This window comes from Podarcis gaigeae (assembly GCF_964106915.1).
Source record: "Podarcis gaigeae genome assembly, chromosome: 9".
In the NCBI taxonomy this organism is placed as follows: Eukaryota; Metazoa; Chordata; class Lepidosauria; order Squamata; family Lacertidae; genus Podarcis; species Podarcis gaigeae.
In genome coordinates, this window is record NC_139685.1 from 66181042 (window position 1) to 66208910 (window position 27869).

Here is a 27869-nt window from a genome sequence, read left to right on the forward strand (position 1 = left end):
TACATTAACAGTAACTTTTATGTTGGTCTAAGTCTATTACATTTTTTTATTGAGGGAAGAGAGTGAGAGAGCCTATTGCAGCTTCACATCTTGTAGCTTTAATAAGTGCTACTGTGGTATGGCATATCCTGTGAGCCGGTTGTTGTCTCTAAAATTTTATTATACATCTTTTCAATAATTTTACTCTTAACCTTTGAGAAGAAAGCATTTTGCTGCACTTTATCCCTGCAAATTATACTAACGGTGTTGGAATGTGAAAAAGAGAAGTTGAGAGAAGGCAAACAACAACAACAAAATTTAGAAGAAAAGTTTTGTGGACTTGACTAAGCTTATTCAAAATTTCATAGCAGCAGAGCACCAGGAAATAGTGTCATCATAAATGCTGTTTCCTAGACTCTCTCTAGAAAGTGAGCACCTGACAATCTCTGTCATGCCCCCTAATGTAACCCCCCCTTTTTTTTAGTTTGGAAAAGAGTGTGCTTTGTAATGAGTGTCTTAGGTTTGCTTGTTGATATGTTACTGATTACACATCATTTGAGCTAGCAAAGCTAAGTCTTCATATAGCCTTATTTTTCTGAAGATGAAAACAGTTCTGCAAGCGACTTTCCTTGTTGACAATACTGTGGTTACTAATAATCCAGCCTTTTTTTGTAGTACCTAACCCAGGGAAAGTATCCCCACCCCCAATAAAATCCTGGGAAGGAAATGACTCCAGTTGGCAACTAGAATTCAAGAAATAAAAGTCAGTGGCACAACTAACACAGCACACTGTCAGAAGCCAGAAGGACTCCCACTGTGCCACCCACACAAACCCCATCCACTCTGGAGAGTCAAGAGAACCCCTAGAACAGCATTCAGTGGGGGGGGGCATTGTTCCATCTGGCAACCAGAAATGCTTGTGCTAATTGAGCCATCAGTGGGAGCAGTTTTAGGAGAGATACCTCTATGCAAGTAGCTCCATTGTTTTTCATATTACCATGACCCTCACTCTTTCAGTATGTGGGTAAACATGAGTCTTCATTTTACTGTTGATACAGAAAGTGAAATTTTGGATTGCAGCACTTGCTGGCCCTTCACCATAGTTGAGCAATGGGAATTGGGCCACTAGATTGCTCATCCCCTTGCTGTCTTTAGTCATCATTTGGCATTTCATTTGTCTCAGTATGCATGTGGCTGCTTTTTATTTATTTTATTACATTTACACTCTTTGTTTCTTTAGTCATGGCACCTGAGGCAGTGTTTAGTGTGGCACACATGCATTTGTGGGGAGCTGAATTTTGGCACAGTTAAGTGCATGAATAATGCCCTGTCTTTATTCAGGAATTGTTTGGCTGCTCAAAAGAAATAATGCCTAATACAAGTATAATTTGCGCTCTTGTTGTAAGTCCTTGCCGGGCAAGATCTGTGAGTCTTTGTTTATCGCGTTACTTTGGAAGTTAGGAATCCTAGATGTATAGGTAACTTTTGGGTTCTGCATACACAGCATCTCCACAGTGTTCGAAATTAGCCAGGCACCAGGCACATTTTGCACCAGGCTTTTGACCACTTGCGACCAAGTCTAGTTGCCTAGGCGCCAAGATGGCGCCTGACATCTGCACTATTTGGAGGTGCATTCCTAGGGATCATTGGATCTGGTTTGTTTTCACACAAATACCCTATCCTGTAGAATTCTTTCAGTTATATTTTATCTACACAATTGGAAAGAATTTCTGGAACCAAAATGCTTTTTCTGTTCAGCCTGAGCAGGTGAAGTCGCCATTAAGAAAAAGAGGTTGGAATAGGCCAATATATATGTGGACTGTCCCTGGATCAGTGACTTTTCTTCTTTGAGTTCTCAAAGCTCTTAACCAAGCTCAAGGTTATCATCTGAACTAACCAGATGTTTAATTGAGAATCAATCAAAGTCAGCCCATCCTTTGAAAAACAAGACTTTAGAGCCGCCTTGCCAAAAAATGGCAACTAGACATTCTGTTTTGGTGACTGTAACCTTGGTTTAAGCAGCCATTAGTCACCTAGCTTATACATCTGAAGTTTCCAGCATTGCATCTGCCAGAGCTATCGATTAGACTAGGGGTGGGGAGCCTACAGCCCTCCAGATGTTATTAGACTCCAGAGCCCATTAGCTGCAGGCTGTGTCCAATGCTTTGGTACGATGGCTGTTGTAGCCCCACAGTGTCTGCAGGGCCAGAGCTTCCCTGCGCCTTTTTCTAGACTGTAAAGATTCTAATAAAGCACATTACTCCTGTGTGTTGGTACAGTGCCATAGACACTCTTGACACAAGTGAAGTACAAACTGTAATGACACATGAAGAATGCATAAGTCAGGCATTTCTAAATTGCCCTATATGTGAATTTGAGTGGCTTTTCTCCTGCCACCCTTTGTCCCCCCCTGTTCTTTCCAAAGGCTACATTAATCAGCATATGTTAGTTGACACAAGCAGGTGGGGGGGGGCCTTGCCTGAAGCAGAACGGGTTCATCATCCTATGACAAACAAGTCCGGCAGTACTGCTGGATAGAACAGCAGCCCTTTGCCTCTGTCGTCAAGCCAGCTTGCACACTGGTACAGCAAGCTCCAGGAGACTCCAGTGCAAAGCTCTGAGTTTCGCCTGGATTGCCTGAAGTATTTTTGCTGCATGTGGGGCTAGCAGTAGTAGATAATAACAAGACACAAGCGGTTGCTGTTATTTTCTTTCACAAAGAGAAGATTTAAAACTTAAAGATGCCTGCAAAGAACCTGAAAAGCACCAGGTGGGATAATTATTTTGTCTCCTTTTGGTTTGGAAAATTTAATGTCAGATGGTCATTGTGTGAAATTGTGACAAACATGTTTCGACTGTAACATTTTGGAATTTGTTAGTGCAAAACAAACACAGCACAGGTAAGATTGCAAACATTTATGTAGGAAGCAAAACGCGTAGCAGATTTCATGCTTCTTTTGATGACAGAGCAATCATTTTTACGCCATAAAATATCCCTGCAACAAATGCTTCCTTCTCTTTGATCTTGTGCTGAACATGAGTAATGTTTTGTTTCATTGCAATGAAAATGGTGTTAAATGTTGCCAAGGTTTTTCTGCTTTGCCTTTTTTGCCTGGGAAATGAAAATTGGGTCATGGGGGAAATGAACACGGTGGGGTGTTTCAACAAACTATTTAATACAGAGTATATGCTAATAATATTTAAAAATAAAACTTGATAGATAGATTTCTAGTTCTCATGTTTCATTCCTTTTAATTGAATGTCTTGCACTTGGAGCAGTGATTCATTACATTGTTTACAAATGGTACAGCCTTCTTGTCTTCAGAAATACACCGCTGCAAGTGGTCTGTGAATTACTTTGCATTTTGATTTAACAGTCTTATTAATATAGTTGTACACTGTTATGAAAAAATAAATATTTTTAAAAGCTATATAAAGTGAATAGCTTATGATTGTTTAGCGTTCTTTTTAGATTCCTAGAATATGCCTGTTGTGAATGAATGCTTTGTGTGGAGCTGTTTATAAATCACACAATTTCTCTGTGAAAGTAATCTTTTGCAAGAAACAGCTGGAGAATCATGGGTCAGATGTTTACTGCAGTAGATATCTTGGTGCAGGTGGTGGTGGTACTTCTGATTTGTATTGATCCTCTCTCTTCATTGTTGAAAACATAACAGGGAATGCATATTTTAACTACCAAATCAGAATTTAACGCCACACAGGCTTAGTGTTTGTTTATCACAAACTGGATAAAGTGTTCTCAATTTGTAGAAATGTTAAATGCGAAATATCCTGTCGGATCACTGCTTCCAGATTTTTTGATCCACTGTGACCAGCTTGTTTATAGAATCTAGAAAGCTGCTTGGCGACAGTTCCGTTTGTACACCCTAAAATCCTAATTGGTAGCTTAGAATTCTGTGAATCCTAGACACAGCACAGATGTTTCAGTTTGTTTTTTAATGAAGGTTACATAGTTGTAATGCATCAGTTGAAACGGATACACATCTTCCCTCCAGATTGCAGTAACACTATTGGAAGCCCATCCCTTGTATCTGGTAATTGTTGGTGAAATGTGATGCTTTCTCGCTGTCTAGTGCTGCCTCCCCCAAAGTGGTTCTGCCCAGATGTTTTGGACTGCAACTCCCGTCATCCTTGAACATTGACCATGCTGACTGAAGCAGATTAGTTATGGTCCCAAACATATGGAGGACAATAGACTGGGAAATGCTGGTCTAGAGCCATCATTATTATTGAAGCTTTTCTCCCTGTGAAGAGAATCCAGTGTGGATTAGCTTGCGTTTTAGAATCTCGGCTTAGGTTACCCTCAGGTAACGTAAATTTCAGGTTGCGAAAGCGGCAAACCCGGAAGTATTTTTCCGGGTTTCGCCACTCGTGCATGCGAAGAAGCGCTCTATGTGCCGCGTGCATGCGCAAAACAGGCACCTCCGATTGTGGAAACCTTGGGATCTGACTGGAGCTCCAGAATGGATCCTGTCTGCAACCAGAGGTACCACTCTATTGCAGCCATTGAGTGCCTTCTTTCTGAAGTCACTTATTCAGGAAAATGAGGATTTTTGTATGTTTTTCTCCCAAATGTAAGGTGATATCCCACAAAGTCATATTTAGTGCAGACTCATTGAAATAAACAAACTTAAGTCCATATATGGCAATGGGTCTAGTTTGACGTAACATTGGAGATCATGCACACTGACCATGTCTGTAGTAAAATGGAGTGGGATTTTTTAAAAAAATGATAGCCTAAGTTTGTAAGTTTTTCACATGAGCATTGCTCTGGGTCCTTTGCATCACAACTATAGATTTTGGCTTGGCCTTTGCAGTTCAACATAATTACTGAAATTATATGTTTAAGGAAGAAATACTTCGGGCATGCACATCTGTTTACTTGAAGCATTTGCCACTTTTATCGAAACAGTTTTGATGGTTTGTGTTTTCGTGCTGTGTACTACCTGTGAATTATGGATTCTTGGGTATTGTATATATATATATTCATTCTTTAAGCCGTCCCTACAACAACATTTTGGAACAATTAGTTTCTAGACATCTGTTTTTCAAATTCAACATCTGCCAAATGCAGTTAAACTGTTAAATCTTTTGAGATTCCAGTTTCCATATTTGGTCTAAAGAGGAGAACACTGAAAATTTCAATAAGCTTAATTGAAGGCCATCTTTTATAGTTAAGTGAGGCGCAAGGTGGATCCTGTTCTCATTCTACATAGTATGGGGTCTGAATTTGTGTTAAAGGGACACTTCTGAAGTACTTGGGACAGCAGTGAGAATAAATATTTGCTTCTACTGTTACTGTTATAAAAATCCAAGAAATATATGTCTGTTTCATGTTATCTTATTACTAATGTGTTTTGAAATGGCTGAGTTATTTCTGTATGCCGGCTAAAAAGCTGGGGAAAGTCTCCTGATGAATGTTTGGATAATTATCTGCTTGCTTGCTTAAATAACACCCTTTGGAAGTAACAAACCAATTCTGTAGTCCTATAATAGCTATTGTTAAACTAAATACAGTGTGTGCTGTTTAGTCGTTTCCTAGCCGTTTTTGTTTTTAACAAATGTTTTGAAAGCAGCAGTATTATTTACCCCTAAATTATCATATATCGTAATGATTCATGATGAATGTATATTAATCTCCTACATTCCTGCCCATGTATCTGCATTATTTAATATAGCCTGGAGGTACTTTATCTGAACTACCGTATTTTTCGCTCTATAACACGCACCTGACCATAACACGCACATCGTTTTTAGAGGAGGAAAACAAGGGAAAAAACATTCTGAATGAAACAGTGGATGTATCATTTTTGTGCTTCATGCTGTGGCCACAGACATGTGATCTGATGGTGAATTTGGGGTGACCCAATGCAAAAATCCTGAGAATCCCTGTGCACCCATGGTTTGTAACCACGTTTTTGCACCATTGCAGCCCCAGGCAACAGTGGGTGCGTGATTTTTGGGGGGCAGGCTGTAGCCATGGACATGCTATGTGCTCTGATGGTGAATTTGGGCTGACCCAATGCAAAGACCCTGAGGATCCATGTGGATCCATGGTTTGTAACCACGTTTTTGCACCATTGCAGCCCCAGGCAACAGTGGGTATGTGATTTGGGGGGGGGGCAGGCTGTAGCCATGGACATGCTATGTGATCTGATGGTGAATTTGGGGTGACCCAATGCCAAAATCCTGAGAATTCCTGTGGATCCATGCTTTTTAACCACATTTTTGCACCATTGCAGCCCCAGGCAACAGTGGGTGCGTGATTTTGGGGGGGGGGGCAGGCTGTAGCCATGGACATGCTATGTGCTCTGATGGTGAATTTGGGCTGACCCAATGCAAAGATCCTGAGGATCCATGTGGATCCATGGTTTGTAACCACGTTTTTGCACCATTGCAGCCCCAGGCAACAGTGGGTATGTGATTTGGGGGGGGGGCAGGCTGTAGCCATGGACATGCTATGTGATCTGATGGTGAATTTGGGGTGACCCAATGCCAAAATCCTGAGAATTCCTGTGGATCCATGCTTTTTAACCACATTTTTGCACCATTGCAACCCCAGGCAACAGTGGGTGCGTGATTTTGGGGGGGCAGGCTGTAGCCATGGACATGCTATGTGATCTGATGGTGAATTTGGGGTGACCCAATGCCAAAATCCTGAGAATTCCTGTGGATCCATGCTTTTTAACCACATTTTTGCACCATTGCAGCCCCAGGCAACAGTGGGTGCGTGATTTTTTTGGTGCAGGCTGTAGCCATGGACATGCTATGTGATCTGATGGTGAATTTGGGGTGACCCAATGCAAGGATCCTGAGAATCCCTGTGGATCCATGCTTTTTAACCACATTTTTGCACCATTGCAGCCCCAGGCAACAGTGGGTGCGTGATTTTTTTGGTGCAGGCTGTAGCCATGGACATGCTATGTGATCTGATGGTGAATTTGGGGTGACCCAATGCAAAGATCCTGAGGATCCATGCTTTGTAACCACATTTTAAGTGGGGAGCGAAGGAAAAACAAAGAAGGGGCATTAGAGGGGTGTGCAGAGAAGCAGCTGGCTAAGAATGCAGGAGAGGGATTTAACGGGAGGGAGGAAAGAAAGGCAAAAGTTTCCCCCCACCCAAGCCAGCCATCTCTCTCTCTCTCTCGCTCTCTCTCTCTCTCTCTCTCCCCCTCCCTCCCTCCCTCCCCCTCTCTCTCTCCCTCCCCCCTCTCTCTCTCCCTCCCCCTCCCCCCTCTCTCTCCCTTCCCCCCTCTCTCTCCCTCTCCCGCAGCAGCACCGGAGCTTGCCTGGAGGGGAGGGGCTTTCCCTGCTCTTTGTTCCGTTTCAGCAAACACAGCAACGAAACAGAGGAGGGTGGGCATTAAGACCCTGAGGCAGAATGCAGGAAAGCAGCTGCTTCCTCTTTTCAGGTTTCGCTTCTCCGTGCAGCGTGCAGCGCCGCGATTTGATTTTTGCATGATTTTTCGGCTCCAGGGACCACACATTCGCTCTATAACACGCACAGACATTTCCCCTTCCTTTTTAGAAGAAAAAATCTGCGTGTTATAGAAGGAAAAATACGGTAACTGCTTGCCATATGTGTTAAACCTTTCCAGTGACAAATTTTGTTTGCCTGGGTATATATTGTGAGAGATTTGCATACAGGTTTTCTAGGGAAGCGTGTTTCTATCTGGGACAAGTTCAAATCTCGATATGCAGTGAGCTCCATATTTTTTGACAGGGATGTCAAAAAGAAGGACACTCATATACCATTACACAGATTCAGATTGAAATAAGCAAAAAATGAAGTGCCTGAGCTTCTGGCTTCAGTTATCTGAACTCTGTGGATGCCCTTTGCTCTATTGGACAGTTTCTTATTGATGTCCAGTTGTAACATCCAATCACGGAACAGTGAGGTGTTGAAAATTGCATATCCTCCATGTTTCCTTTTATGTATGTGGAATTGAGCGACACTTTCGTAACAAACTGTAACTTGGGATCTGTGTGCGTATCACAAATGTGTGAAAGCTCAGAATATGTGTTCCTTTTGTAGAATTCAACATCATAAGAATCTTGGCTTTCATTCTAAAGTAAACAACCGTTTATCTTCCACTTAGGCTTGAAAGCATGTGGCTAAATGCCTTGTAGTCCCAGATGCCAGAGCAGGGCTTAATAGCTTTTCCAGTTCTTGTGAGAGTTTCAGTGTTCCACATAGCTTGGTGCCCTTTCACGCGAATACTGGAGGCACAATAAATTGGCAACCAAAATAAGCAGTGGTGCAGAATAGAACTCATTGGTGAAGAATTTTGTGACGGGACTTTTTGGGTTTACCCAAGATATACACGGCATATGCCCCACAACGTATCTTATCCCTTGTTAACTCCAAACTAGGAATTAGGTCCTAGCAAATATTTTGTCCCTTCCACCACCACCCCACTGGGATTCCCAAGGTAGAATGGATAGTTTTTTTCAGCTTGGCTTGTGATGATTGCAATAAGCTAGTACTTGAAGACAGTTTCAAATGACTAGGTTGCTGTAAATAGAAACAGTATACATAAACTGGGCTACTCAGTCTTTAATTGGTGGCCTCTGTCTAGTAACTGTAATCTGTGTGTGTTCGTGCACATTAAGTAAGCCTTCTTTCAGCCAACCAAGATAAATGGGTTAGGTAGGGATATGTGCTTGATAGACCTACAGTTATGTGAGCTCAAACTCAGTGTCTTGAATCTGGAACACTCAGTTTAGTGTATACAGAGCGCTTAACTCGTTCAGGACTAAAGTTTTGTAGTCTCATCCCCCTTCCAGAAATAGGATAGGCATTTCTAGTTCTGTGTTTTTTGGACATACAGGCAATGATTGCTTTACATGCATCCAGTTGATGTGTGGCCGTGCACATGTGCCTTGCGGTGACCTGGAAGTGGGTGGGAAAGGGGGGTGTAATGGGCTTATGCGCACTCCGCCATTGCACCCCATGACCCAGAAAGCAAACCCCCATCCCCCAAATTGGGGGTTGCATGTATACATGAAAAACGACTCTAGCCAATTTTGAAGGGATAAGAGATGTGTGGGCTACTGATTTGGGACCAAGTTGCTATACCTCTCAGGAGGAGCAATATATAGGCACTCATGTATCTTTTATCTCTAGGCAAAAAGTAGCTTTGGGATGAGAGTTTTCCATTGGAGGAAATGGCAGAAGGGAAAAGGATTAAACCCCATCCCCTGGATTGGGCCTACTCACACAGGCTACTATTGTTGCTGGGTTGTTGTTGTTTTAAAAAGGTGCAACCATGTGCAATATAAACGTTGCATATCACCATATTTCTTCTAGTCAGGCCCCAAATATGACTCTGGTTTGGGGCTGTGATCAGCTTACTTTCAGGTTGCTTTCCAGGTTTACAAGGATATGGTCTTGCTTTATTGCCACATATGCAGCTCCCACAATGGCTGTGAAAGGAATACTTATTCATAAGTGAGATAAGATTTGTCTCATTTTTTCTTGTTCTTTTTGGTCTTGGGATTTTGTTTTTCCTCTCTTTGAGGGATAGTGGCATATGGAGGAAGAGTTTCAGGTTTTGACTTAAAATCTCCTTTGGAGGACTTTGTGGTGTTTAAAAATCACTTGCTTTTAGAACGTTGAAAGAAACTTGGATTGTAAATTTATTTTGGGAAGTTCATGCAAAGGCAGCATTGCTGCCAAGGGCATCCTCATACATATTTGCAGGCTCCACAATGGGATTAATATTGGTGGATCCACATTGCCCAAAGACATTTTGAGGTTAATGGTTTAAAAAGCCTTAAAAAGTGGAGGTGTTTACCTAATTATTGCATGTGCATTTTTTATATTGCTGTTTCTCTTAATTGGAAGCCATACATCAGCATTATGCTTTGTAATTTTTGGCCAGTTATGCATAGCCAGTGCCATATGTAGGAGGAAGTCATAATGTATATCAGGGCGGTCCAACAGGTCGATTGCAATCTACTGGTCGATTGCAGGGTGTCCCTGGTCGATCTTTGAACCCCCAGCAAAATGGCCCAAAAAATAAATAATAAAAAAAGCTCAACAACTCTGACAAATGGGTAAGTCACTGCCGGTTTTTTAATACTGTGAGTAGATCGCAGACTCTTGGAAGTTGGACGCCCCTGATGTATATGTAGCTGACTTCAGTATATAATAACGATCCAGATTCTTCCTCTCCTTCCCCTCTTTATTTTTGATCACACATAAATTATAACTAAGTGTGTTGCTGTTGTTTTTTTTGTTTGCATTTTTTTTTCAAATTCTGTTATTCTGTTTTCCCCCTGAACAGAATAAAAGGGGTCTTTCAGAAACCAGCAAAGATGAATATGGTGAAAAGGATAATGGGTCGACCCCGGCAGGAGGAATGTAGCCCTCAGGATAATGCTCTTGGATTGATGCATCTGCGTCGACTCTTCACGGAATTGTGTCATCCACCTCGGCACATGACCCAGAAAGAACAGGAAGAGAAGCTTTACATGATGCTCCCCGTTTTTAATAGGGTAAGCCCATCTGAATTCAGATCTGCTTATTGGTTCTAAACAAGGTGATTTTTTTTTTTAATGGAACATGGAGAGCATGGGGTAGGGAGAGGGGCAGGAGGGAGTCGATTAAAAGTTAAGTAATGGAATGCCAGTTTTTGCCTTCTCTGCATCTATATCAGCATCTAAATATCACAGTGTGTACATTGCCTGCCTCTGCAGCCATAACAACTTATCTTCCTTACGCTTGGATCAAAATTCTCCAGTGGCCACCTCCAAGTTCGTTACATCCAGGACAAATTATATGTGGAAGTGATCTTATAGCAATGTCTGTCATGATTTTTTAGTAGATTTGAGTTTTCCCATGAATACAGAGAATTTGAAAGTGGGCGTATGGGACAGATACTGGGCTGAGAATGACTGAAACTTAAGTCATCACTGTTTCTGAATTGGGGTTGACCTTTTTGAACCTAAATCAAACCTTCGAATAATAGAGGTGGAAGGTACCTCAGAGGTCATTTAGTCCAACCCACTGCCAACCTGGAAGCAAACTGCTTCAGCATCCATGATCATCCAGATTTTGCTTACAAATCCTAATCATAGATTGTCTGCACCACCTGGGCCATTCTGTTCCACTTCAAATATGAAAGTCAGCTTAAATACTATGACCAATTTTCCCCCAGAAGAGGATTTTGTATCGAATCTTGGTCACAAGTCTTAGCTCCTTTGTAATAGTCCTGAATACAGTTCTGAATTCCCCCCCCCCCAAAAAAAGTTTTCTACAAAAATATGTATTGATTATGGGTGTGTGTATGTTGCTTATCAGGTTTATGTGTTTCAAGGTTTCCTGTAATAACCACTGAAGAGTCCCTCCTGCAGCAGCCCCACAGTTGCTGGCATTGAATTTCATGCACTTATCTGCATGCAGTTCCTTGTCCCTAGGGCTGCCAGGTTAGTGCTTAAATACAAGGCTTAGATGAAGCCGTTTATGTATTGTGATAAGATCAGGTCTTGTATTTAAGCAGTTGAGTGAGAGCTGTATGGCAGAGGAGAGTCACAGTGCTCCATTTCTTTTCTGCATGTGCCATAGAAACTTGAGTGGGATGCCATTTCCACAGCAGGGTAGATCTCTCTCTCCTCCCCCTCTCTTTTCACCAGCTCTTAGCAGAGTAGTAATTTTTGTTTCAGGCTAGTAACTTCCGTAGATTTATTTATAAGGCCGTTGTAACAGGGTGGATTGAGTTTTGCTCTGCTTTTTAAATCAAGGGCATTTTAGCTCCACAAGGAAAGAAACTGATGTAAATCATAAATTTTAAATCGAGTTTCCAACTTCATAATTCATAGATTTTATGAATGACGATGTATACTAATTGGCTGCTGTAATCATTAAAGTGTATCTGCTTGCAACTACTAGGGACATAACCCCAAATATTTGCTCATGCAGCCCATGAACTTTCTGCATACATCTTCTTAGGAGAGCAAATTTTAAATTAAGGATTACTGTTTGGGTTTTCCTCTATACATCTTTAAGGACACCAAATATGAGTTTGAAGATTAATCCACAGAACGTTGTACAGGAAAGGACTGGTTTACTGAGCAGCATGTTGTTGATATTAACTTTGGTTTCATTGTCAATTTATTCATAATCTTCATGAAAAAAAAACCTGTTTGTGGCTTGCCACTTGTGGTTTTACTGTGGGGAGACAAATCCTGAACTTTGGCTAGGACGTAATGCTGAGCCAAACAATGGCGTAGCTCCGGGTAGCATGGCAGTTGCAGGAATGGAGAAGGACTAAAGCTGTTCTGGTTTTTTTCTTGCTCATTCACACATGGGTATTGTTTACCTTCATGTTACATGTGAACTGGGTCCTTGTCAAACTGCATAATGTGTGGAAAGGTCTCAGGAGGCTTGTCATCAAACAATCCATGTTGCATCTTTAGTAAAATTGTTGTGCTTCTGAACTCTTCTAAAACCATTCCATTTATGTTATTGTAGATTATTTTTCTCTGACAGAGCCTTTCATACAGTTGGGTGCTGTATGGGGTGATTTTGGATTGAATAGCAATGAGCTAAAGCGGCAAGGATTTGTGTGTGTGTGTGTAAGTGTAAAATGTGGACATTGTACTGAAAAGGTCTCTGCCAGTAAACAATGCTTTGGTTCATAACGTGTTGTGTTTTCTTGTCACTGCTTTACTTGCACAATCCTGAATACTTAATGATGCATTTTAATGTTCCTGAAGAGTGGCATAATTGTGCGCATAGTACGAGGGTGCCGAAATGATAGGCTTGCGGGTTTTTTGTTTTTATTAAAAAACAAAAGCCTCAAAGTTTCTTAAGTGATTAGCTTCAAATATATGGCATGTGCTTACTCTCTTACTGTAAGAACTGCAGCAAAGTGCTTTTGATTTAAAGATAGAGAAGATCAATATGATGAAATATGGAAAATAAGCATGCCCTTCCTCCCCGGGAGCATCTTGTAGGCTGCAAATGAGTGAGGAGGAAGACTGCTTCAAGGCCCAGACTTCCATTTTTGTTGGATCATGTTTCAGACAGATCTAGGTGGTTGCTTCTGTTATAACAAAGTTATTTTCCAAATTACTGTGGTGTATTTATTACATTTTGCTGTTCAGTATATTGGTTTTCTCTGAGTGGTGCATGATCAAAAGCCATAAACAGCCTTAGTGTAAGTGTAGGAACACTTGTATTTGTTGGTTCCTGTAAAGTTTTTTTTTGTTCCTAGCTATATGGAATGTATTTTCCACAACCACCAAGTATAACCAAGTCCAGCTGCAGGTTTTACTGCCTAATACATTTTATTAGGCATTAAGACAGGACAGTGAATTATCCTTGAATGGAGCAAGGATGCAGGAACACAAGGGAGTGGGATAAGTGGCAGAAGTGAGTCCCATTGAAGTTGATGGTGTTTACTTAGAAGCAAGTGGGTATAGGATTGCAGCCTTAATCTTCAGTATACCCCCTAGGTCTTTGCACTCCCCACATATGCATAGGACCAAACTAAATGAGACATAATTCATGTTATTTTAAGAGTATTTATAACCTGCCAACTCATTAAAAATTATTGTGGTGGTATACAATAAACTAATTATAAAGTTAGAAGATAATAATAAAATGATAAAATCATAAAGTATGGAACAAATGACGTACACTGAATCAACCTGGTTCTCTATAAATGCTTAGCAAGCTAAACTTTTAAGCAGGTCATGAAATATCAGAATTGTAGGTGTCTGTCTGATTTCAATAGGGGAGATAGTCAGGAGGCCTTCCCCAGATGATCTCAGTACAGTGGTACCTCTAGTTAAGAACTTCATTCATTCCAGAGGTCCGTTCTTAACCTGAAACTATTCTTAACCTGAAACACCACTTTAGCTAATGGGGCCTCCCGCCGCAGCACCGCCGCGCGATTTCTGTTCTCATCCTGAAGCAAAGTTCTTAACCCGAGATACTATTTCTGGGTTAGCGGAGTCTGTAACCTGAAGCGTCTGTAACCCAAGGTACCACTGTATGCTGGCCAGTGTATAAGGGACAGGGTGGTCCTTCAGGTATGCCATTTTGAACTTCATACACTAGAGTAATAGTGCATACCTTGAACTTAGCAGATTTATATGGCAAGGAACTCTACAGTGGCGGCATTACATATGTGCTGTATGGCACCCGTGAATGCATGGTCTCTAACCATGATATTAACACCAGCAAAATTACCTTTTCTCAGATGCTTAGAAATCTGGGAAAGTGGAGCAGTAGTCCCGTCCCTTAGACCATATGGTGGGCTGGACTATTATTTTTTTTGGGGGGGGGAATGAATGAATTCCTATGCCCCACAAATAACCCAGAGATGCATTTTAAATAAAAGCACACATTCTACTCATGTAAAAACACCAGGCAGGCCCCACAAATAACCCAGAGATGCATTTTAAATAAAAGGACTTATGTAAAAACAGGCTGATTCCTGGACCACCCATGGGCCGGATTGAGAAGGCGATTGGGCCGCATCCAGCCCACGGGTTGCCTACCCCTGCCTTAAACACACATACACCCCCAGCAAGGCTTAAAAGCTCTTTCTGCACTGAGTACGCTTGGGCTAGATTGGGAAAAGACTCCTGCCAGCAACCCTAGAGACCAGCTCATAGTAGTCTCTACTCATAGTAGACCAGCTCATAGTAGTCAGTACTGAGCTAGATGGGGACGCGGGTGGCCCTATGGGTTAAACCACAGAGCCTAGGACTTGCCGATCAGAAGGTCAGCGGTTCGAATCCCTGCAACAGGGTGAGCTCACGTTGCTCGGTCCCTGCTCCTGTCAACCTAGCAGTTCGAAAGCATGTCAAAGTGCAAGTAGATAAATAGGTATCGTTCCGGCAGGAAGGTAAACGGGGTTTCCGTATGCTGCTCTGGCTCGCCAGAAGCGGCTTAGTCCTGCTGGCCACATGACCCAGAAGCTGTACGCCGGCTCCCTCAGCCAATAAAGCGAGATGAGCACCGCAACCCCAGAGTCGGTCACGACTGGACCTAATGGTCAGGGGTCCCTTTACCTTTATCTTACTAGATGGACCAGGGGTCAGAGCCAGTGCCAAACAGCTCTCTTTCTTCCTGTGACTCACCCATCCAACATGCAGTTGCAGACCCCTCCCTCACCCATCCAACATGCAGTTGCAGCAGTCATGCTGTGGGCTTTTGGTCATTTGAATGTTACATGGTTTTATTGTATTAAGCTGCATGTGACGTCCCCTAAAGGTCTGTGGCAAGAAGGTGTTTCTTGAGACCCAGTGTCGAATTGTATACGAGGGAGAAGCCCAACTGCATCTCTGAGGGAAGGGTATTCAACAATCAAAGTTCGTTCGATGACTTTGCACTCTAAACATCTAATGCTCCAATTTAAAGAGGGGACTGGATTTTCTAGGGGAGACTGTACTAAGATTATCGCTCTACCAGCATATTGATGGAATGGTAGAGAATCCCTTGCCGTTGCAGGGATTCTCGCAACACCCCTTAAGCCAGTTTGGAGAGGTGCAAGAGGTGGCTAGAAGCTACGTTGCACTTGCAGAAGTCCTTCTGCAGGGCTTCCACTGACAGATCACTTTCGTTGAATCCTGCCATAAATTCTGTGGTGTTCATAGTATTTTCTTATCTGCAGGTATTTGGAAATGCACCCCCTAGTACAATGATAGAAAAATTCTCAGATCTCCTTCAGTTTACAACACAAGTGTCACGATTGATGGTGACTGAAATTCGGCGGAGAGCCTCTAACAAGTCTACAGGTAAATTCATTCCATAGCACCTAGTTTATCTTTGTCCAATCAGAAGTTGAATATTCACATAACAACATTCTTCGAGAGATGATTGACTCTTGGCTGTCACTGAAGATAGTGAATGATTCTCACCTGCCTTCATCAAAGTATGAATGGGACAAGCGTGTAATTAGACATGAAAGGAAAGTGAGTCTTGATTGTCTTCATGCTGATTATGCACTTCATAGCAAAACTGGATTCAGGATGGGAGTTTTTAAGCAGCTGGAACATGAGAAGGAACAATTTGCCTATATACAGTATAAGTAGAAACTGGCTTTAATATTGTATGAGTAGAAACTGGTTTTAATATTGTGTTCGCTTATCTTCTGTTGTTGTTTTTAATTAACTCCAGAGGCTGCAAGTCGTGCCATAGTCCAGTTTCTGGAGATCAATCAGAGTGAAGAAGCCAGTAGAGGTTGGATGTTGCTTACTACAATTAACTTGTTAGCTTCATCTGGACAGGTTAGTTATGCATGAACAGAATCTGGTACTGTGTAGCGTGCACCTATAAATACTCTTAGAGGTATTTGTATTTAGCAAATGAGGATTTTGAAACACAAGAGATGTATATTGTTTGCCATTTTTCTAGCAGTTGTGAGCGAAGACATCCAGTGATAAAAAGAAAAAGAAATACCTTGTAAAGTCCTGTTAGGCGTCTCTGTAGGTTGGAGGTTAAAAGGTTATGGTCTGATCTAGAATCCTCTGTTGTTTCTTATGTGCACATAGCTTTAGGCCACACCATTCATTTTAGGAAATATGTATATATGTGAAAATATTGCACACATGAAACTGCATACTCTATATAGCATGTCAGAACTCCAAAGCTTGGGGCTAGAGTGTCTTCATGCATGGAAGGTGAAAGCTGGCGTAGGCAGCAGAGGTGGAATGATATTCACTGAGCTTCAGTGAGTAGCATGTGACGGAGAAAGCTAGTGCTGGTGTTGGGAGTTCTTCAACAGACTAGGCAACAGAACACATTGTGGGAAATGGCCAGTGATTAATGAATATAATCTATACATGATCATAGTGATTATTATTATTTGAGGGGGAGGATTATTTTGGCAAAGGCATTAATGATTTTAGCCTGAGATGGTAGGCTAAAAGACAGCAAAGTAGCATAGATGAGATATGATCAGATCATGCATTTTACCTTGTAGGTACAAAGAAGAAAGGGAAGCTTCTAGGTGTAGAATCTGGCTATGGTGGGAGAGGACAAGTACGACTCAAAATATTACCTCAATGTTACATACCCAGGAGGTGTGCAGATCTTAACGTCAAACTGGGAGAAGCTCGCTTATCATTGTGTGCAATTTTTAAGATAATAGGGCAGACTTTGTGCACTAGGTTTTGACGGACTTTGTATACCATCTCTTGTATACCCCATCTCAAGATGAGATGGGGTGAGCATTCAAGACAAGAGTGCTCTGCTGTGTGATTTCTCCTACTCAAATTACAACCAGCAGAAGCAGGGTGAGCATAGCATACCTCAAGTGGGCCTCTATTTCGGTCTAGATCATCCCATTCCCATTGCCTTCTGTCGTACTCTCCTCTAAGGGAAGAAAAAACCTAAAATATGATGAATGAAACAGGTGCCAGAGTGCTCCATTGAGGGGGAAAATGATGCTCTGTGTGTATTCTCCAGCTAGTTAGAAGTGCACTAAGCTTCTCCCATTGGTACTCTTTCCTGGGTTGAAGCTCTTTTTCCACTTGGGGAATGGGATGGGGCTGCTCAGTTTGTTCCTCTGTGTGTGCACAGTTTATCGATGTTGCTAAAAGCTTTCCTTTTCTCATAATGAGAATGCTTTTTTCTTCTGAAAATTTTTAGAGTAACTTGCTTCAAGAATGGTATTCTATGACTTCCACATAAAGGTTCTAGAAGCTGTATAGCTGGATAATTTCTAACAGAGTAGGTGGAATTCAGAACAAACTGCACTGTGCTAGGAATGCTACGCTAACATTTTGTCTCCACTCTTTTTCTGCCCTCAGAAAACAGTGGACTGCATGACGACTATGTCAGTGCCTTCCACGCTTGTGAAATGTCTCTATCTGTTTTTTGACCTTCCACATGTGCCTGAGGTGGCTGGAGGAGCCCAGAATGAGCTGCCTCTAGCAGAACGTAGAACGCTATTGCAGAAAGTGTTTGTGCAGGTAAATGAGTTGTAACCACAATACTACATTTCAAATTCTGTTTCAACTCCTAAAGGATGCATTGGGAAGAAAGGTTCTTACATTGAATTCTTTTACACTGACGCTTATACACTCTACAATTCCTAGGCCAAATCAAGGTGTTATCCTTCTATTCTATATTACTTTTTCTCTGTTACCTACCTTTTTTTGTGTGTCTACATGTTTTTCTTTGTTGCAACCCCCTCCCTCAATTTTATTTTTATTTTTTAAAAATAAAGCTGGTTACTGATGAGAGAAACTTCCATAAGTGCACGGTGGCATTTGGAAAATTAATATAGTTGCACTGAACTGATTCCAAGGAGTTGCTTAAATCTGCCTACTTTCTCCACAGCTTAAATGAAAATTACAATAAACAGAATGCTTACGGTAGCAATTATATGAGCTTCCTATAATGGCCTTTTGTTTCAGATCTTGGTGAAACTCTGCAGTTTTGTGTCCCCGGCGGAAGAACTTGCTCAAAAGGATGATCTTCAGCTTCTATTCAGTGCAATAACCTCATGGTGCCCTCCCTATAACCTGCCTTGGAGAAAAAGTGCAGGCGAAGTCCTAATGACCATATCACGTCATGGCCTTAGTGTCAATGTAGTGAAATACATTCACGGTTGGTATATCTTGGTGTTGTATTGTGATTTTGTTTTTCTCTCAATATAGTCGTGTAATAATTTCTGTCATCGCTGGATTCTCTCTCTCTGTCTGGGTGACCACCACCTGGTCTTAATCCCTAATTTTAAATTCCCATTTGTGAAATAGGAATATTGGTGTGTTAACTCATGTGGACGTAACTGAGGTGGTGGTGCCTATCCTGAAAACAGTGGGGACATGACTGGAAATATTATAGGACGGGCCTAACTCTGAATCAGGGTCATCAAATCTGCTGTCCCTTTTGTGAGATGCCTGGCATTTATTGCCATCCCACCAGATGTTTCATAAACCCTCCTATTTCTGTTGCTTGAACAAGGTGACAGAAATAGATGATGTGCTTTCAGTAAACCAGCAGAACACAGAACAACTGCATATTGTGTACATGCTGGGGAGACTGAATTTGGTTTAAACTGGTAGTAACGATGACGTAAAAGGGATTGTAGGAAGAAGAACCTATTTTTTGTACCTCTGTATTGGCTAGCAGAATGCACAGTTGTTTCTTACATGAATGATTGTGGGCTTGCCACTTCCACTGATGTTGAAAGCTCCCAAGAGTAGTTTCTGTTCCTTATCTACGTGTAATAGAGCATTAGATTCTTGCAGAGACAGCAATGGGTAGTTGCTTCTGTTTTAGTGCTTCCTGTCTCTTCTGTGGAACATTTGTAACAGATTGAAGGGAATTATGCCACTGCCTTATGCCGTTATAGTTTTGTAGTTAGTATACCATGCAGAGTTCTGCTCAAATACATCCACTCATGCTTAAAATAAAGTCCAGGAATTGTAATTTAGTTCTGCTGTAACATGGATATATGGCACCCAAATTATATCCATGCTTTGAATAAGAGCACACTTGTTGCAAATAAACTCATTCAGATTATCCAAGGCTTTTTGTTTTCCCAAATGTAGACTCTTCAAGCGATAAGGAGCTACACACACACAGCAGATTTCCTTCTGATAAGTAACACAGTCAGAAGACATTATCTTTTAAAGTGCAAATTGCACTTATGCTAGGACATTCCCGCTATTTCTGTATGTTTTTTGTTTGTGGAGTTCTTGTATTCAATATGCATGTGGCATGGTTGGCTTTGATTTGGCCTCGTCTTTTGTTGCTCTGGGAGTAATAGTACCAGATGTCATGGGCAGGGTAAATTGCATGGTTACTTTCTAAGCCAGAACGGTTGGCTACTGGTTCTTATGCTTGGAACTCTGTTCAAATGTTAGGTAGAGTGTTCAGGGCGTTTTCTTTTTCAATATGTTTTTATAATTATTTCTTAGTTATAATTATAATACTAATAACTTAGTTGGTCTCTAAGGTGCTACTGGAAGGAATTTTTTTGTTTTATTTTTTTTTTATTTTGTTTCGACTACGGCAGACCAACACGGTTACCTTCCTGTAACTACAATTATATAGACAGCAGTTCTTAAATGCAGACTGCATTGAGATACGGTGATTTGCCCAAGAGCAGTGAGTTTCATGGCTTGATCAGGAGACCTGGATCTTCCATACTCTAACCTGGGTTGGTGAAGCTTTGGCCTCCCAGATGTTGCTGAACAACAATTCCCATCCACCCAAGCAAACATAGCCAATGGCCAGGAAGGATGGGAGTGTAGTGTAACAAAGGTTCCCCGTATCTGCTCCAATACTGCCCTGTGATCTTCAGATGAAGGGGGAGTATACAGGATAGTGTGTGTGTGTGTATAGTAATAATTATAATACAATATAATATGGGACGCAGGTGGCGCTGTGGTCTAAGCCACAGAGCCTAGGGCTTGCCGATCAGAAGGTCAGTGGTTCAAATCGTGTTGCTCGGTCCCTGCTCCTGCCAACCTAGCATGTTGGAAGCACATCAAAGTGCAAGTAGATAAATAGGTACCACTCCGGCGGTGCTCTGGTTTACCAGAAGCAGCATAGTCATGTTGGCCACAAGACCAAAAAAAGCGAGAAGAGCGCCACAACCCCAGAGTTGTCCGTGATTGGACCTAATGGTCAGGGGTCCCTTTACCTTTACATATAATATAATATAATATAATATAATATAATATAATATAATATAATAATATAAACTGTAGATTCCGGCATATAAGACGACTTTTTAACCCCGGAAAAGAGGTTAAAAAGTCGGGGGTCATCTTATATGCTGGGTATGGGTGGCACAGAGTGGAGCCCACTCCCCCTGTGCTGTGGCAGTGGCTCTGAAGCAGCAGCAGTGGACGGCAGGCTCAGCTCTGCTTTGGGGTGCTTTCTCCTGGTGTGGAGCTGAGCCCCCCCCCCCAATGCTGCTTCTGAAGAAGAAGCAGCGGCTCATAGGCTTAGCTCCACGCCAGGCGGCTTTATTCCGGCACGGAGCTTCCCAGCATATTAGGCGACTGGGCTTATAAGATGAACCCCCCAAATTGCAGCTGCCAATTTTGGGGGGTCGTCTAATATGTCCAGTCGCCTAATACGCCGGAGTCTACGGTAATATAATATAATATAATATAATATAATATAATATAATAACAACATTTTATCTTGCCTTGCCAGTTTTCACATTTTTCAAGATATAGATATAGTCAGACACTCAAAGATGCATAGTGAAGAAAATTTGCTTTCCTAAGAGATATGATTGAGGTTCCTATTTGTGAGTTATTTTGCACATCCTGACAAATGGCAAGAAGTGGATGTGATTTGTAGTTCTGTGTAACATGTTAAAAGGGGAATTTGCACATCTGCTCTGGGATAGTGTGGGCTTTGCAAATGTGTGTAGAACATGTGCAGATGTCAGAGTTCCCATTTTGTACATTTCCTAGACATGTATAATATAGGTGTCCCAACCATCTCTTTTTATTTTCTTGCAATGTGTGAAATAGCTCTTAGTTCAGTACATAAGATTATTCTTGAAAATGGATTGATACCAACTAGTCAATAATCATGTTGTATGAGAACACTTGTGCTTGGTAACTTTCGTATAATATGAAAAATGCTGAGGGTTTTATTGTCTTTACAGAAAAAGAATGCCTGTCAACATGTGTTCAAAACATGCAACAATCGGATGACCTTTCTCCCTTAGAAATAGTTGAGATGTTTGCTGGCCTTTCTTGCTTCCTCAAAGATTCCAGTGATGTCTCCCAAACACTCTTAGATGATTTTAGGATATGGCAAGGATACAACTTCCTCTTTGATCTCTTACTCAGGTATGCAAACCAGGTTTGCAAATTTATTTTATTGCTTCAGATGCAGTTTTCATCCTAGCAAGATCTGTGTTCACATATCATTTTTGGAGCTGAAAAATTGAATGCCACCAAGGAAAAGTATGTCACAAATTGAAACTACATTTTATTTTTGGGTTTTTATTTGAGTCTTGCTTGTCTAGTAATTAACCTTTTGATGTGGTGTAGTGTTGGCTATTGTAGGTTGATATTTTAAGTAAGAACCAAGTTTTATGGAGAACTTGAACACATGAAATTGGATGTGATTTTTTAATAATTTTGTTTCCAAATTTTGATTTGAACCAATGAGTGGCCTTGTTTTGAGATGCGTGTGAATTTCATCCCGGCAGGTTAGAACAAGCAAAAGAAGCAGAATCTAAGGATGCTCTGAAGGACTTGGTGAATTTGATAACCTCATTAACAACATATGGTGTCAATGAATTAAAGCCAACTGGTGTTACTACGGGGGCACCTTTTCTGTTGCCTGGATTTGCCGTCCCACAACCTGCAGGCAAAGGTGAGCTTTCTCTTCTTTTAAAAATGTCCCTTACATGCAAAAATTAATCTGACATTTAAGAGTCCTGGATTTGCTTGCAGTGGCTTGATCTGGAATTGATGGTGATCTCAGATTCTTAAGAGTGTAGAATTAGGAAGGATCAGAAACTTTCTCAGACCTCCGGTCCATAATATAGTGTGAGCAACTTGACCCTCTACTTTACCCCAAGCTCACCTTTGCTTCTTGAGGCAACCCATAAAGTGATATTCAGTTACTATGTTATATTGCTTAGCACTGTAAAATAAAATACAGTGATGATGGTATTGATTGGATCTGTCTATTCCTAGCCTACATAGGATACCATACTATGTAAGAGTAATATATTATGTTCTTTCCCACCATTCTTTGCCACTGGAGCCCTCCAACACATCCTAATTATCATGGGGGCTGCCTCCTGTCCACTCCCCCCTCTGGGAATAGTGTGGCTATTCTTAAAAAAGAGGAGCCTCCACTACTACCCCATTTTCATCTGCAGGCTCTGTTCATATGCAGTTATTTGCATTAGAGAATAACGTGCGATGAACTGTATGCTTGAAGAATAATCTTTATGTGTAAAGATCTGTAAAGTTTCCCTTCTTCCTGTTGTAGGTCACAATGTGAGGAATATCCAAGCCTTCTCTGTCCTACAGAATGCTTTCCTGAAGGCAAAAACCAGCTACCTTGCACAAATTATCCTTGATGCCATCTTAAATATCTACATTGCCGACAATGCCAACTATTTCATCTTGGAATCCCAGCACACCTTGTCCCAGTTTGCAGAGAAAATTTCCAAGCTTCCAGAAGTACAGGCCAAATACTTTGAGATGCTTGAGTTTGTTGTGTTTAGCTTGAATTACATACCTTGCAAAGAACTGATCAGCGTCAGCATCCTCTTAAAATCCAGCACCTCTTACCCATGTAGCATCATTGCAATGAAGACACTACTTAAGTTCACACGGCATGACTACATCTTTAAGGACGTCTTCAGGGAGGTGGGACTCCTGGAGGTGATGGTGAACCTTTTACATAAGTATGCAGCTCTTCTGAAAGAGCCTACACAGGTTCTGAATGATCAAGGTAATTATCTTCTCTTCCTCCCCCACCCCTGACCAAGGTTTCTTTCAAATCCTGCTTTTATCTTGTTCTTTTTTTATCACCTCTTTTTATACTGTTGGAAATGCTTACCTGTCTTGCATTACTTTGCAAAAAGATATGCTATTGCCCATAAAACCTATGTAAGTTCAGATTTCTCCTATTCCTCAAATCATCAGCCCTCCTCCAAAACCACCTTTCAGATTCTCCTCAAAAGAGGCATTTAGTTTTCAGCAGAATCTCACGAGACATTGGTATTGCTTACAAGAGTAAAACAACCTGCTAGAACCTTTTAAACTCTCACTTAGTTTTGAAACTAAAATGCACTAAGTGACATATCGATGCACTATAGACTTGCCTCTGAGTTGTATCCCAATACTTCACACTGGATGCAAAGTATAGGCAGGCTCAGTGTACCATGATTAAGCATTTTTTTAAAGTGATCGTTGTACACCAGCCAGCACATATAATATAGGAGCGATACTCTGAATTAATGAGAAGTTTGGTAATAGCATGGGCATATATACACTGCATTTTCTTTCATTGTAGCTTTTCGAAATTGTTTTCTAGGGGACTCAAGAAACAACAGTTCATTTGAAGACCAAAAGCAGCTTGCTTTGCTGGTTATGGAGACCTTGACAGTACTGCTTCAAGGATCGAACACAAATGCAGGTATTTGGCAAATGGCTATTACAAGGAATGAACCTATGTCTCTTAATGCTGATAGCTGCCCTTGAAATGCACTTAAATCATAAAGACCAATATAGAGTTATGTAATCTGTTTAGATGTGGAAATGCTGTGTCAAGCAGGTCTTTTGACCTTCTTGAGAGGAGGGTACATTAATAGAATACTGAATTGGTTTAATTTGCTTGGCCAGATTTGCTTGAATTTCCCTTAGCAGAGGATAAGATTATTCTAGAATGGTGCCTTTCAGATATTTAAATTTGTAGTTTTAAGATGCATTTATTTGAATAAAACATATTTAGTGATAAATTATTAATTTCACCTGCGTCTTCTGATAACCACAATCTATCAAAAGTTAAATCAATAGCCTCTTCTTATAAATGGTTGCTTCTTAGTGTGGGGTAGGTTTGTATTAGCCTGGTCTTGACAATAGGGCAAATATGTTTACTGGCATGTTACTGCAGTCTAGCAGCTTCTGTTCCCTGACAAAACATGACCTTATCACGGAACATGATCTTCTTCCACGCCTGAAATACAGTGGTACCTCCATCTACAAACTTAATTCATTCCGGATGTCCATTCTTAAGCCGAAACATCCTTAACCCGAGGCGTGCTTTTCCTAATGGAGCCTCCTGCCGCCGGCACCCTTCCCCTGTTTGGCTTCCATTCATTTTCCGGGGCAAAGTTCGCTGGCCAGAACACCTACTTCCGGTTTTGCGGAGTTTGTTGGCCCAAGAGTTCATTAGGAGGACTGTTCGTAGATGGGAGGTACCACTGTAATTGCTTCAACATTTCTCCATTCCCCTTTCATGGATGTGTTTTGAGAGTGTGCATGAGCTCACCTGAGCTCATTCAGTTCTAGTTTTGAAATACTATCTTCTAAGGTGCGGCCAAGTGCTTGCACAAAGGCAAGAAGAGATAGGGCAAAACTGGACACATCACTGGAATAAAATGGCCATCTTTGCTGGGGCTAATGGGAGTTGTAGTCAAAAACATAGGATGTCACCAGATTGTCAAAGGCTGGGGTAGAACTTTGGAATGAAGCTGAAATAGAGTCTGGTAGGACAGGGGCATGTAGTTGAAACTGGTCTGTCAGTATCTGTTGGCTTCTGGAGTTTTAACTGGTGCTGCTTACTCTGATCACATCTTCCTAGTTTGGGGTTTTTTTTAAGAGACTTCCTGGTCTGATTATTCAGTTAGAGTTCAAATTCAAAGCCCTAAATGGATTGAGACCAAGGACATAAGGGAATACCATCACCCGTACCTACCTGCATAGTGAGATCATTAGCAGATTCCCTGCTTTCAGCTACCATCTGCTACAAGAAAATTGCCTTTTAATAAGAGAAGTCCTTTTTTGGTGGCAGCACACCATTTCTGGAATGTCCTCCTTGAGGATATTTGCCTAATACCAGCCCATAACTTCAAGGCACCTTGAGCACCTTGATTATTTTAAGCTGTGATTGTTGTTTCTGCTTTTATATGCTGTTAGGTTATTTTTAGGTTTCTGGCAGTTTAAGTTTTGCATGGTTTTAACTTTTGTAAGCTGCCAAGGCACATATTGGATTTAAGAAGATATAGAATGTACTGTATAAATGTATTAAACAAATAATAAATATTTGCACTGTAGAATATCACAAGCCTGAATGAAGTTGCAGAATTACCAAGAACATGCAGATCCTATTTTATGTTTGCTTGTATTACAGCTATTTAGTGCTTATCCGCCTGAGTGGCAAGCTAAGTAAAACCCTTTATATCCAGTTTTAAATGTTTTCAGTCATCTCCGAGATCCCAGAAATTGCAAGCATTTGTGCCAGTGTGGTTCATTAGAAAGTGCTGCCTAGATCTACCTGGTGGCATCATACCTATTCCACTGTCTTTGTTTTCATTGTAGGCATTTTCAGGGAGTTTGGTGGAGCGAGGTGTGTACATAACATAGTAAAATATCCACAATGCAGGCAACATGCACTGATGATAATCCAGCAGTTGGTGTTATCACCAAGTGGCGACGATGACATGGGGACTCTCTTGGGATTAATGCACTCTGCTCCACCTACAGAATTACAGTTGAAGACTGACATATTAAGGGTAAGTACATTAATGAAAAATGTATGGATGTTTTAACACTTCTTATTAAATTACTGTTTCAGACGCAATTATATCTCACTTCACATCACTGATCTCAAACTTTCTTTTTTGTGGGGGCAGATAAATTGAACTGATCTTATTCATGTACTCAGGCAACACAAATGAACATGAAAATAAATACTGAAAAGTTATTTGAGGCAGGAATAATAATATTTCTCAAATAAATAAGAAATCCACTTCTTTCAACTTTTCTGTAAAATATAATTCACATTCATGAACCTTCGAGAATTCACTTAGCCAACATCTTTTTTTGCTTAAGTGATTCCCCAATTAAGATTCTGACAGTCAGCAGAACTGACTTGCAGCCATTTCCCACCGTTGTTGCAGTTCTGGACAGCTTTCATATTTCATTTTCTTTCAGTCCACAACTTGGGATGGTTCACAGAACTGCAACTGTTTTACTTTTTCACAATTGTTATTAAAATTAAAAGCTTCTTTCAGCCTGGTTTTTGCATTCATTGTAGAGGTTGTGTGAGAGTGAGTGAGTGAGTGAGTGAGAGAGAGAGAGAGAGAGAGAGAGAGAATTGTATTTCTGTTGAATCTTGAAGCTGATTCAACAATACAAGTTCATCACTTGAAAAAGCTCTTTGTATTGATGAGGCCAGGCTGATTTTTACTCACTGTTTGGGGAAATTTAAAAACTTCTCTGTGTGCATATGATTCAAATTAATCTCGGAAGCCTTTGTCACTGCAGTGTTTAGAACAATTGACCTCCATGACATCCTGTTTGTTCTGTCTTGTTTAAATATCCGTGTAGGCCCTGCTGTCCGTGCTGAAAGAGAGTCATCGCACGAGAACGGTATTCAGAAAAGTTGGTGGATTTGTGTATGTCACATCTTTACTTGTTGCCATGGAAAGATCCTTGTGCTCTCCACCTAAGAATGGCTGGGAGAAAGTGAACCAGAACCAAGTGTTTGAGCTGCTCCACACTGTGCTCTGTACCTTGACTGCAGCAATGCGCTATGAGCCAGCCAACTCACACTTCTTCAGAACAGAGATCCAGTACGAAAAGTTGGCCGATGCTGTGAGGTTACTTGGCTGCTTCTCAGACTCCAGGAAAATAAGCCCTTTTAACATCTTCCCCTCAAACACTCAGCCCTTTCAAAGACTGTTGGAAGATGACCTCATATCCATGGATTCGGTGTCACCCACGTTAAGGCATTGCAGCAAACTCTTTATTTACCTCTACAAAGTAGCTACAGACTCTTTTGACAGGTATGATTGGCGAGGTTTGGGGTGGAGTCGGAAACACAGTTATGTCTGGGAATCACATCACTCATTTCTATCTGACGTTCCCTAAGGGGGTTGTACGCTGTTATTTTCTTCTGAGATTGAGAATTGGCAGCCATTTTTAAGTGCCTGTCTTGTAGACAATGATTTATTACTGGTGCATCCCTACTTTGAGGTTGTGCGCGTGGAAATTATGATTCATAGAAGGGGTTGGGGTAGGACAGAAGGTCTAACTTTTGGCAATAATGACTGTTAACTACCTGTCCTCTTTGCAAGCAAAAGTAGATAGGGCTGCTGTACTTCCATTAGTTTACAGAAGAGAGGATTTTGGCAAGTTGAGCAGAAGTTGCTTCTGCCAAAATTCTGTCTCCTCTGCAACTC

The 27869-nt window shown here is 41.2% G+C and overlaps 1 protein-coding gene across 8 annotated transcripts in view; it reads left to right on the plus strand.

Annotated features, from left to right (window-relative positions):
• WDFY3 (WD repeat and FYVE domain containing 3) overlaps positions 1 to 27869 on the plus strand; it is a 130127-nt gene that overhangs the window by 17819 nt on the left and 84439 nt on the right. For 4 of the 8 annotated variants that reach the window (XM_083756153.1, XM_083756155.1, XM_083756156.1 and 1 more), the window contains exons 2-12: positions 10290 to 10500; positions 15630 to 15753; positions 16136 to 16245; positions 17770 to 17931; positions 18379 to 18571; positions 21600 to 21786; positions 22152 to 22318; positions 22946 to 23413; positions 23999 to 24100; positions 26005 to 26198; positions 27016 to 27473. In XM_083756153.1, coding sequence (XP_083612279.1) covers positions 10321 to 10500; positions 15630 to 15753; positions 16136 to 16245; positions 17770 to 17931; positions 18379 to 18571; positions 21600 to 21786; positions 22152 to 22318; positions 22946 to 23413; positions 23999 to 24100; positions 26005 to 26198; positions 27016 to 27473 — 2345 coding nt within the window. In that variant the 5' untranslated portion in view covers positions 10290 to 10320. Of the gene's footprint in view, positions 1 to 2731; positions 2750 to 10289; positions 10501 to 15629; positions 15754 to 16135; positions 16246 to 17769; positions 17932 to 18378; positions 18572 to 21599; positions 21787 to 22151; positions 22319 to 22945; positions 23414 to 23998; positions 24101 to 26004; positions 26199 to 27015; positions 27474 to 27869 lie in introns of those variants that run through there. The other 4 variants (XM_083756150.1, XM_083756152.1, XM_083756151.1 and 1 more) reach the window with 2 other exon arrangements.